The following is a 13040-nucleotide window of genomic DNA, read 5'->3' as shown; positions in this document are numbered from 1 at the left end:
CAACACTGAGGTTTGTAATATATTTTATCAACTGGTTGTTTGTGTATTGGTCATTTTCAAGCATTCATTGTTATCAGTTTTAATATATTTTGTACATAATGTAAACATGACAGCATTTTCGTAGTGTTTTGAAGAAAATCTGCAGTGAAAACCATTTGTACATGGATGTAACAAAGACATAGAGCATACAGGAAACACTGCTGGAGCTTATTGATACAGTTTATTACCACTTGTTTGTTTGCATAGTAGTGAGCTAGACATCCACCTACAATGATACATCCAATAATAAGTAACACGGAGAGACACTTTAATCCTGAGTACTGTCAATATAAAATAACAGAATATATCTCATAGCTCTAGTTCCAAAATCTATTATATGTTAATACTGAAAACCTTCATGTGCATGCATGTAACAGTCGTAGAGATCCAAACACAAGGGGAATATTTTAGTACATTCACACACTACCTGTATATTTACAAGCGAATAAACATGTCAAGGAACATTACAAAACACACATTCATATGGTTATCCAATAGCGAGATAATTGGTAAAGCATAGATGTCAGAGCTGAAGAGAAGCAGACAAATTATTGGCTAATTTCAACACGACACAAAGCCAAATATCCTTTTAATCAATATTATCTTTCTTATTTCATATGCAAATTAAACTAATGACATGAAATGCAAATGTCCCTCATTCAAATAAACAATGATTTTTAGCCGACAATATGCAGAGAGCGAACTGATGGGTTTCATTCCATTTCATTGGGCTAATTTAACGGCATTCTTAGTGTATAAATCTTTTGTTTTCTCACTCTGGAGTCATTGTCTTGTCAGATGCATTATATGAAAAAAAAAAAAACACACAAAATATGTATAAAGTACAACAGTGAAAAATATAAAGTATTAAAAATACTATTTACGGTTTTTAAATTCTATTTACACTTTAGGCAGCTAGTCTGGACATATAAAAATGGACCCAATAACTGTCTTTTATTAGGTTGATCCTTCATGGGTGGAGGGAAAAGCTCCTCAAGACATCAGCATCTTCCTGGATGCAATGCATTATGGGTCACCATCTGGAGGTGGAGGCTGGCACAGCTTGTACAACCTGATCAAAGGAACAAACACATATTTAATTTCATTATAGTATATAATGCTGTACTAGAGAAATGTCACTTCTTGAGGCAACAGGTCTTTGTTTGCTGCAAATGAAGAAATGGAAGCTGCAGTTTCAGGTAGAAGACAGACAACACTGGATAAATAATTATTCTCAGCACCACACATCCAGTCAAACAACATTAAATATGTTCAAACACTAAACAAACAACGATAGCTTTTACCTTCACAAGTGTTGTGTGGTAAAATAAACTGCATATACTCTAGCTTGAGGGCAGTTTTTAAAAATATAAATTCTAAAATGTAGAGAAACCATATGCTTAGTGCTACAAATGTCACATGAATTATGCACGAGTTCACTGTTTGCATTTGTAAGACAATAAAATACTTTGTATACTGGTTGCCAACAAAAAAAATATTTATATTTTTTACTATTACCATTACAAAGTCCATAACAATCCTTCCAATGCACATCTCATACTCAAACATTATGTGCTCCCTCTGCTGCCTATATAACAACAAAACGTTACTTTAATAACATTTTATTTTTGCATTATCCATAATTGATCTATATTTTTTTCTGTTCTCAGTACATTTTTCAGTACAATGAGCTGTATTTCTGCAGTTTAAATAATCGATTGCACCACTCACATCTTTTGGTCTTGATGAGAAATGGCTGCAGGGCAAACTCACACTGAAATTTACTGTTGCTTTCATCTACAGATCAGTGAACAACCAGCCAGTGTCTCATGATACACAAAGCACACTTCCATATTCTGCAGCAGTCACTCACACTGCAACAATTATGACATGAACCTACTGAGAGTGCAGCAATTTTGCTCTCCAACCACAATGTCTCAACACTAATCATCCCGCTACTTAATTGTATTTGTCAATTTCACTAAAAGGTTCAAAAGGGCTGCCTGTCACACAAAAGCCTATATGTCACAGCCAAATGGCTGAGGTAGTCCTTGTCCTCATCTTGGGGCTATTGAGTGCAGGGAGCTCCCTTCTAATGGAACCATTTGGCCCCAGTCCTGCACAGAAAGCTCATATACAGACCTACAATATAGTACAAATACATGCACTTTTAACTCCACACTAACTACACACAGATAAACCTGATAGGAGCTTCAAAACACTATGGACTATTCTATTCTACTCTATTATGAAATAAATATTACATAACTTTGAAAGGGGTTTATTTTTATTTCCACATGGTACAGCAGTTTTCAAAAAGTCTTTAACCTTTCAAGATACATAATAAAAGAAAACAGCTGTGTTCCATTTGTTTTTTCCTGTCCCTTCTAGATTCAGTCAATTGACCTCCAAAAATTGGCCATGTCCATTACAGAGACAGTCCAATCACAGACTATTCAAACAGCTCCCAACCATCTGCAGTCTGAAAGATAATTTGCCCTGGTAGTTGTGTGCTTTATAAAATGTTATTTGATTGGAGACTCTCCAGTTTTTACATTTGAGAGTCCTTGAAATCGCCAACAAAGATGACAGTTCAAAATGGGCCCTTTTGTAACTGCAATGCTACATGACAACATAACTTAACTAAAGGGACAGTATGAGGCACTCACCCATAGTCAGTGTGTTACCTACAGTAGATGGTGGTCGGCACAGAAGCTAAGCCCTGTACTGTACAACTAAGAAATATCAAGTGTATGCTATATTTTGAATATTTTCACTGTTTTAACTTACTGTCAGACAGCTCTTTCCAATAGGGAACTGAATCTGTTGATCTGTGCTCTCTATTTAAACGGATCTTGATTTTTTTAGGTGGGCTTTGTTAAATTACAGTACACTGCTTACTAGGGGTATTGAAAATAATTTTATAATTGATGCATCGCAATCCAGATGTGGATGATTCTGCATCGATGCAGTGACAGTCCATAATCAATAATCGATAATCAGACAGATAATGTGGGTGGTAGGCTAGGCCTATACTATTTATTTTGGTTTACAATTCAATTTGTTGTTTAGATATTTTATGTTAACTTTCAGTTATATTGAGGAGTACACAGCACTAGTATACAAATTTCTTTTTGTTATCATGAATGTTCCTCACTACAGTTTGATGCCCTTTTAGTATAAATATCGTAAGAACATCTGCCATCTGTTCAGACTCAAGTCATGTTTGTGATGTTTTCCACATTCAGGATTAGTAATGTCCTTAGAGCAGAGGCAGTTGTTAGAAGTTACAACCTGACTCTAAAAATGTTAAGCACTTTAAATACTAAAAAGTGAACCCACATTTATCAGACCAGTAATATTTATTGATGAAAAAGTAACCATGTGCTGCTTAGCCTCTGTACCAATGATCTGCTGTTTGATGCCAAACTGGTAGTGTGCTGAACGCCATCTACTGTAGGAAGCACACTGACTATGGATAAGTACTAAATACTAGTACTATACTCATACAACCCCACTGCAAAAAACAAAACAAAAACTGAACTATCCCTTTAAATAAAATAAAAGCTACTGTATGATTACTGAGGCATCATTTTCTCTCTCTGCAAGTTTACTTTAATGCTCAGGTGAAAATAATGGAAAAAAATGGCTGCCCGGAAGGTGGGAAACCATTCAAAAAACGATGATTTAAATATGGCTAGAGGTAATGTAGTGTATGTGATTTGTAGTTAATGAGCTACAACGTGCACAGTTCGCTAAGACCCTTTGATTTACTATGCTGATGTTGCCTCACGTAAACAGGATGTGGCTGCGGTTTTACCTTGGGACTGATGACGGCGTGCGATCCCTCACTCCAAGGTTCTTGGCAGAATTCTGAACTCTCGCCCCCTAAAAGACAAACAGGCATCAGTAACTCATGACATCATGGATCAGGTTGAAATGCAACAGCCATAAATAGGGAAAAGAAAAACACCATAGGGAGGAGAAACAAGAAGCACATGTTTCAAAAGTCAGCCGGGCCCGCAGATGAGCTACGAGTGGACAAACTCTTGGGGGAATAATACATCTTGTGATGTTTTCTTTCTAATGACATGAGTTTCCTCCTAGTTAGATTGCTTCCTGTCAGGCTTGAATGACTGCTATTCACCTAAAAGACAAAATGAATTATTTCTAGTCAAAACAGCTCCTATAAATATTGATGCTTGTAAAGTAGACGTCATATGTTGCACTTCAAAAAATTTAAATTACAGCTGCTGTGTGCCATCTATCTGTAGTATCTTTCTGTAGAGTTAACAAAAGTCCACATGCAGAATAGTCTTTGTAAGGAAGTTAAAGTAATAAGTCAGGGATTTGGAAGATGAATAGTTCTTGTATATGAGTGTGTGTGACAGAGTTGGACTATACCAGACGTGAGCACATTTGTTTTTTGCTAATGTTCCTGCAGTCTGCTGGCTGTGCGCAGAGTCGGCAGATACACAAACGTGGAGGGGCAGGAAGCAACTCAGCCTCTCGATTTAGAGACACGAACACCTGCACTCACAAATACACCCGCACCCTCTCTCCCTCTGTGACGCACACACGCAAAAACACACAATCGAATCATTATCCGGAGAGGTCATCAGCGTCTCCTCTTTGAGCAGAGAGGGAGCAGCCGTACCAAAGTGCATTAGCTGACCTCTCAGTTACAACTCTGCCGTTTTCCATCTTTCCGTCTGTCCCGAGTTACGTCCAGATAGCGGGATAGCATCAGCAATTACTCGATGCCTATCACAGCCATCCATTCTGATGCCCGCAGACAGAGATGCCCCCTAATGTCCCTTAAGGACACGGCAGCCAGACTAGATCAGATGAGTTCGAGACAATACTCTTTTTCCAGCTATTTCAACAAGTGGAACTTGATTTATATTCCTAGGATCTCTGAAACCAAAACAGATCTGATGTTTAAAGAGCAAATCAAGGAGAACTGTGGTGGAACTCTGATCTCCTATTTTCCTTTTAAATGCAGTGGGCCTTTTTCTTTGCATGACTCACATTGAATAAGAAGAGTAAGAGTCTACAGCCACAGGAGCAGCTCTACAAGTGCGTAAGCATGGCAAAATGCTGGAACAAATCAAAAGAAAGATGTATCGAAAGACTCATGAGCTCCCCAGAAAGCCTCATTTGAGAAATTTAGTCCTTAAAATCATAATTTTTGGTGCCAGTATTTTTTTTTCTATTCTATTTATATTTTCATGCATATGTCTTTCAAATGTGGTGTATAGACCTATAAAGAAGGCCTGTTTCAGCAGTCCATAAATAGCGGCCGGGCTTATTTATCTTCTTCACCAACGCCAATTTTTAAGTTATTATAATTCATCCTGTGGTTAAACATGCACATCAGGTATCAATGTTCATGGCAACCCATCCGACTAAAACATCAACCTCATGGTGATGCAAGAGGGAAAGTCAGAGGATCACAAAAATCTCTAGGTTTCAGCCTCTGGGGAGCAAAAAACTGTACAAAATGTATTGGCAATCCATCCAAAAGACTGAGATATTTCATCTGGATCAAAGAGGTCAATCAACTGCCTGACTGACAATCCACAGAGCCTTGCTTTTTTTGGCTTGGATGGAAACTCAAAATAATACAAATATAGTAAATATGGCTTCTGAGGAACAAGCAAATTGAGAAAGTGAAAATGACAAAATGAAACAAATACTGCAGGGAAGAAATTTGAAATCCAGCTTTCTTTCATTTGACCTGTCTTGATCCACCGTAACAAGTTTTCTTGCAAGTTGAAATACATTCCTTGCATTTATATAAACAGTTGTTTCTTCCATGTGTCAAAACAGGGAAACCGAAAGGGTGATGCAATACGATTTCTTCTTTAGCTGGTTATTATATATACTCTTCCTATACGGACCAAATATTGGACATTTCTCTGCAGAAGTTTATAGATCATGCAGTGATTGGACCTATTTTGCCCAAATCACTCATGCATTCTCATTGTGAATGATGTCGTCTGGGCTTGATGGATGCGACCTGCCAGGACCAGATGCTGTGCAGATAACCTTTTTGTCAGTGAGTATGACTATTCAGCAAAGAAGATGAGGAGTCATCCAAACCCCGTGTGGTATTCATATTCATCAGATTCATCAGCTGATGTCTGAGAGCAAGGACACACACACACACACACACACACACAGTCTGACAATGCAGAGCAGACTCCCCTTTGCCTCTGCTCTCTATCTCAACTCTTCTCAGTGGTGTCCAGGTAAATGATAATGCAAGAAAACAGGAAATGTCCATATACGGGCCTATAAAAACGTTCTGTTTTACCAGGAGGAAAAACGACAATTCCATCTGTGCACTTTATCATATTCCATTACATATATCTCAAACCACACCCTCCACAAGATGGATTTTTTGCCAGCCACATACAGTAGTACTCAAGGTCACACAATGCACAGAGTTGCATCCTCCTGGCTGAGAGCCCAGTTCTCTGAGTGCAGAAATTAAATGCCTCTCCTCCCACAGGATCTCAGCCTCTCTACGAACCTCTCCTCTCACTGCAAACAGCAATATAACCACCACTCACAGAACTTCTAATGACTGCCTGAGGTATGGGGCCAAGATCTGGTCATGGCTGGAGCCTTTTGTGCAGTGAAAATGTGTACTCAGTTAGAAAGTAATGGGAATTCCTTCCTTTGACCCCCAAGTAGACATACGGACAAACAAACAACCACCAGACTCTCAACCAATCTGTTCAGTTTCTCATTACTGTTTTTTTTTACTGCCTCATTTGGTCAGATTCATATTCTGGTTGCAGTGAATGAATATCTGATAAGGTTTCAATCGGATAGGGGTGAAACGGGCGAAATAAATTATAATGTGGACAGGAGCAGAGCGAAGGATTTTTGCTTGTGGCCAGCAGCAAACATTTCTTTTATCACCCAAAAATACACTTACTGTTGGCTGCCTTTAGAAATTGCAATTCTTACTGTGGTAATAGTGTCTGAGGGAAGGCAAACAATGACCACGGATGGTAAAATTGCATAGCTGCTTCTCTATATATGCACCGTTAAATCCATTGCTAATACTGTTTTGGCAGTCTCATTTGGCTCAATGAAGCATACAATTTATCTAATGATTTTGGATGCAGAGAAGGCGCTGTGGATTGAAACACAAATTCACTCGGAGTGAGAAAATGTCACCGCGGGGACTGTGGCAGCAAAAGACTGTAGCAGTAATAACAGGAGACGGAGTAGAAATAAAGAATGGTAGAAGCTTGGGACGTGTGTGTGAAACGTACCTGTTTCCTCATGACATCAGTGGCCTGCATGATGCAGCGAGGAGGCAGGCCGTGGTTTCTGGCCAACAGGATGGCCTGCTCCAGTGTCACACTCAGGGTGCAGCTGTTGGACAGAGAGGAAAAACAAGAGGTCAAGTTCAAAGCTCGACTTTGTCTGCATATTTATCAGATTTCCATGAAGGGAATGGATGATACTGGATAATAAAAAAGTAGAATATTGCTCCTGCAGGCTGTTCTCATTGCGTGTGTGCCTTAGAAATATAATGCAATATAATTTGTATATATACCACGTAATCATGAGCCAGGAGAGGCAGCTTATTAAGACACATACTAACAATTGCTGATAGGTAGTGACCTCTAGTGGTGATAGTAATTAGGACGGGAGCAAAGGGGGAAAGTCAGGGCGCATGGTTTAAAGCAGCGATCATGAACTGGAGGCCGAAAGCTTCCAGCCTGGCCCGTAGAGTAATAGCCTAATGAATTCAGAAAATGTGGGGAGGAAAAAAATGCATTCTAGTTTTTAGCACATTTATAATATGTATATCAGTGACCTGCCCTCTTGGCAGAAGTCTGAGAGCATCTATTTATTATTCTGGACATCTATTGACACTGATATAGTCTAGGTAAATAGAAATAGCATGAATTTAGTAAGAAAAGTGAAAATACCAATGATAGGCTAACAAGGCATAAGTACATTATATTTTCTTTATTTGAAAGTTCGGCACCCACAGTGTCTGCTTAGAAAAAGTCTGGCCCTTGATCAAAAGTTAACATTGTTATTTTAAGTTGCATAACTACTTTGCGTGTGATACCCAAAAAACATGAAACTACACCCAGGACACAGCTGTTTGTGTCTCCTGTAGAGCCTAAAGCTATTATAGACGTCACATAGTTATAGAAGACATGACGCACTTTATAATGCACCGGACTGCAGGTCTGGACTGCAGGCAGGCCAGTCTAGTACCGCAGTGTTTTCCTTTGAAGCCATGCTGTTGTAACACGTGCAGAATTTGGCATGACATTGTCTTTCTGAAATAAGCTGGGACGTCCATGGAGAAGAAGTTGTTGCATCGGAACATATGCTGCTTCAAAACCTGTGTTACTTTCAGCACTAATGGTGCTTTCACAGATGTGTTTATTTATTTATAGTTTTTTATTTTAGAGTCATGTTGCCTATTGATGATGTCATCGGCATGTACAGCTGGATTTCTCCTCCATCTGTGTAGAGATATCTGCAGAGGTGAGACCATACAAGTGCACCTACTCATGAAACATGTTAATGCTATAAAAAAATAATCAGATAATAATCTTTTAAATTAATGATAAAGCACCATTGCTTTTTAGAGGACTGTGTAAATGGGAATGTTCTGTCGAGTGCAGGAATCATGTTAGCAGGCTAAACATTTGGATGCAGACTAGCTTTGCTGTGTGTCCTTCCCCTCCCCGTTCTATCATGTTTGTGCTGAAAGAAAAGCTGCTCAATCTTGTTCTTCTGCTCCCATTTCTGTGTCCAGATCGAAACAAATTCCCAGACCGCCAGAAGTTGTTGGTCCCATCTGCACACAGTGCAAGTTTCTTAGCCCTCGACTGTGTGTAGCACAAGCTGGCTACACTTGCAACAGACGGAGACTGAAAGTGTGATCTGAGACTGAAACAAACACCAACAGAAAACAAAATCATGCCAAACTCAAACTCTGGGCTTCATCCAGATTTGATGAATCTCTGACAGAATTTAGTTTGACTACATCAAATCTCCCCGTGCCCGTTTTGCTCCTCTTGACACCTTGTCATTGCCATCACTTTCCTCCTGCTTCACCTTCGCTCATCTCCTCGCTAATGAATCATTTCACTTGCCACTGAAATGTCACTCACAGCGAGCAAACACGCCGTGTCGGGAGAATAACAAAACCTCCTGATCTTTGCTGTAGGCCAAGCAGAAAGAGAGGATAAAAGCTTAAAGGTGGACTTTCAGCACTCGAGGAGCACTTTTCATCTCCGTCAGGATTGATACTTCTCGCTGCGGCCGAGAGAAAAGGGTCCAAGGACGAGTCAGAGCATCTCCTATGGCAGAGGCGATGTACTCTCTGGGTGTGATGTGCGTAAAAGGAGTGCTGACATGAGTCTGTGATTCATTAGTAACAGCAAACTTAGACACACTGTCTCTTTCTCTCTCACACCTTAACACACACACACACACACACACCTTCACACACACACACACACACACACCTTCACACACACACACACACGATAGCATGTAGATAAATCCTTAGAGAGCCTGTGTCAGATGTCAAATTGAACTGTCCAAAGTTCCAACGCTGCAAGGCTCACTCCCACTGAGTAACACTACCAAGGGGCTGCTAAGAAATATGAGCTGTTTGTTTAATATCTCCCTCTCCTGTGGAAGAGACTTAGAAGAAGAAAAACTTTTTTAGAGCAGATGTGCAGTGAGGAACTTATTGCTGCCAGAAGCCATTACTTTGAGTCAATCAGATCAAGATTTTAAAGTCCCCCTCAGTTCCAGTTGCATAACTTTATGACAGCAACATGATGTGATAAAAGTAATGAACTCAACAATCATCTCAAATATGTGCCAAGAGATATCCCGGTAGAGAATTTGCAAAAGAATGTCCTTTCACAGGCCACCCCAGAATATTTTAAGCACCCATTCTGAGCTTCCCACACCGATAAAGGAAAAGGAAAAAAAATTCACCCACAGAGGATCTTTAAATATCTCTTCAGCTGGAGAGGGATGAAGGAACTGCACAAAATCTGTGTGTGCGAGGCTGCACGGTTTCCCTTTTCATTAGGGCTGGTGAGATAGTATGAGGTGATTTATAACCGTCTGTTTTATGTTGTTCCAGCCCATATCCCATTTACACTGTGTGTTCCATCCAGAGCTAAGTCCATTCTGATAAATGAGATGAAACACTAGAGCGACAAACACAAGGAAAGGGAAAGAATGACAGAGAGGATGCAAAAAGAGGACGATTGAGCAGAGGAGAAGGTTATACGAGGGCTTAGGAATGGGCATTTTATGGATATTATATTGGTATTGTGATATGAGACTAGATATCGTCTCAGATTTTGGGTATTGTAATATTGTAAGTGTTTCTTTGTCTGGTTTCAAAGGCTGCATTCCAGTGCCTTTGTCCACTTGTGTAAATGTTTTGAGAAAGCACCAATAGTTAACTCTACAATATCACTGAAAATTTGAATCAATTTGGTAGAAAATATTCAGATATTTGACTTTTTTTTTACAGCTTTATTAAGTCAAGCCCGAGATCTGGTCCAGAGCAAATCGAGTCATGTTCAAGACCATAATCGTCAATATCACTAATGTTAAATATACAGTACTGTGTAAAAGTTTTAGGCAGGTGTGGAAAAAATGCTGTACAATAAGAATGCTTTCAAAAATAGAAATGTTAATAATTTATTGATTAACAAAATGCAAAGTGAGTGAACAGAAGCAAAATCTAAATCAAATCAATATTTGGTGTGACCACCCTTTGCCTTCAAACCAGCATCAATCCTTCTAGGCACTTTATCTACACCTGCCTAAGACTTTTGCACAGTACTGTATAGCTATGTATATATATAGTTATTAAAGAGTAAGGAAAAGACAGAAATAAATCATTTTGGTACAACTCCGATTCCAAAAAAAGTTGAGACGCTGTGAAATTAAAAACCCAATGCATCAAATCTACAATTCAGGGTTTATATTTAAAAAAAAAAAAAAAGTTTCAGTTTATACATAAGATATACTGTCTTTCAGTTTCTAATTGAAAATATGTCAAAAAGGACTAGCAAATGATTGCACTCTGTTTTATAATAAAATACTCTGTAAAATCTGATTAGAATGAATAAAAAGCGAATTAGTGCCTTGAAATATGGATTAAGCTCTTTGCTCGTGATACTTCCTCCCCCTCTGATATGGCTTTTGTTCTGCTGTCAGACAGTGAACTCTCCTTTTGCTTCTCTAATGGTTTGTGTGTGGGGAGGTGATGGACAAAAAAATCTGGAGAAGAAAGGAGCTCTGCTGCATATTGCAAAATGCTGATGCCCCCAAAATATTGCGCTTTCACTGTTATTAAAACTCATCCATCAAGTCAACTAATCCAATCAATAGTGCCTGAGAAGGCTGCCACACTGATAATGCAATTTCCACATTACTAATCTACTGGCTTGGTTTCATGGGTTTTTTCAATTATACCAGATTTAGTTTGTGTGCTCACGATTTACATGAGATTCCTTTTGAATATTTCACTGTTTGAAATTATACAGAGAAATTGGTGAAATTGGTTTATTCATATATAATCTGCATTCTGTCAATAGTAAGGGGGTAATACATAAAAACATTGAGTGCTGAAGTTAATGACATTGATTTTGTGGATACATGCATCAGGCAAAGCCTTGGTAACTCACTCTCCTGTGTATCCAATACGTCCATCAGTCTGCAGCTTTGGAGGGTAAAACAGTGCTTAAGGGGAAAGCTAGTTCACAAATAATCCTAAATATGGCAGGCCCTGTCACCTGCTGTGTCACGGCACACTTAGCCTGTCTGTCTGGGTGAGTTGTGGCTAGTGTATAATTGTACGCACATACACACACGAGCTACGGGTTAATAAAGTAGTAGCAGTCATTGCACAGACAGGAACTTTCTATTAGAGCTCAGGCAACCAGGCGGCTCCATCCACCGCACTTTATCAAGCCATCAGTCACATCTGTGCGAACGCATGAACGCAAGCGTGTCTGAGCCTGTGCATGTGACTGAGACGCAAAGATATGGAAACTGTCATGGGGGCAAAGAAAGAGGGTACCAGAGAAACGGGTGAGCGCGTGGAGGGAAAGAGCAGAGATGAAAGATGAAAGCTGGGGATCAGCGGTGACAAACGATCAGGATATTTCTGTCCCCGTGCATTGATGAATGGTGCCCTCAGTTGCAGGTGAATTAGGCTGCCATATATAGAATTCAATGAGAATGGAAGTAATTGACCTGTCTCCTTCCTGTGTAAAGTGCTGTGCCTACTTGAAAGTCTCTCATCTGGTCTGAGAAACAATGGGCCCTATTAACTAGAATATGCTGCTGGTAATTAATGCAGAGAAATGTGTATTAATAGAAACTCCCCTGGTGAGGAGTGCAGGGTTCTCATGAAATTGAGAGTAGTCAGAGGATAAAAGAAGGTGCAGAGAACCAGCGAGACACTGTGGTAAAAATGGTAAAGGTGAGACGAGTGTTAATGCAAAAGAGAGATGAAAGAGAAAGGAAAACTGCGAGAGAGCTGTCAAAAGAAAGATAAGCAGGAACGTGTAATTTGACTGGAGGCGGCTCAGGCAGTGCTGGCAGATATGTACAGTATATGAGCCTACACACTCACCGGTGAACGCCACTGTTGCACATGACGATGTGTGTGGCTCCCAGGCGAGAGCAGAGTTCAGAAGCCACGGTGAGCAGCCCCACCCCAGAAGCCCCGCAGGCGGTGTACTGACAGGCAGCGGTGCGGCGACAACTGATGAAACTCTCCATCAGACGGTACAGCTCCTCCAGAGCATTGAGGGGACGCATCAACTGGGCAGAAACAGAGGGACAGGGGTAAGTGCAGGATCCAAGGGGGAAGGGAAAACACTGGCAAGCCCTTTATGATTAAAGTAGTGGTTTAAAAGAGTAGATATGGGGCATCTCTGTGGTTCACAAGTAGAGCCCATACG

General features: G+C 39.9%; 1 protein-coding gene across 1 annotated transcript in view; it reads right to left on the bottom strand.

The window, feature by feature from the left end:
- Positions 1–207: 207 nt before the first annotated feature.
- prex2 (phosphatidylinositol-3,4,5-trisphosphate-dependent Rac exchange factor 2) overlaps positions 208–13040 on the bottom strand; it is a 113461-nt gene continuing 100628 nt past the window's right edge. Inside the window, exons 38-41 of the mRNA XM_059327167.1 lie at positions 12710–12900; positions 7332–7434; positions 3860–3927; positions 208–1111 (exon numbers count right to left, since the gene is read on the bottom strand). Of these exons, the coding sequence (XP_059183150.1) occupies positions 1066–1111; positions 3860–3927; positions 7332–7434; positions 12710–12900 (408 nt within the window). The 3' untranslated portion in view covers positions 208–1065. The remainder of the gene's footprint in view (positions 1112–3859; positions 3928–7331; positions 7435–12709; positions 12901–13040) is intronic.

This window comes from Centropristis striata, chromosome 23 (genome assembly GCF_030273125.1).
Source record: "Centropristis striata isolate RG_2023a ecotype Rhode Island chromosome 23, C.striata_1.0, whole genome shotgun sequence".
Taxonomy (NCBI): domain Eukaryota; kingdom Metazoa; phylum Chordata; class Actinopteri; order Perciformes; family Serranidae; genus Centropristis; species Centropristis striata.
This window is presented reverse-complemented; position numbering and strand designations above follow the sequence as displayed.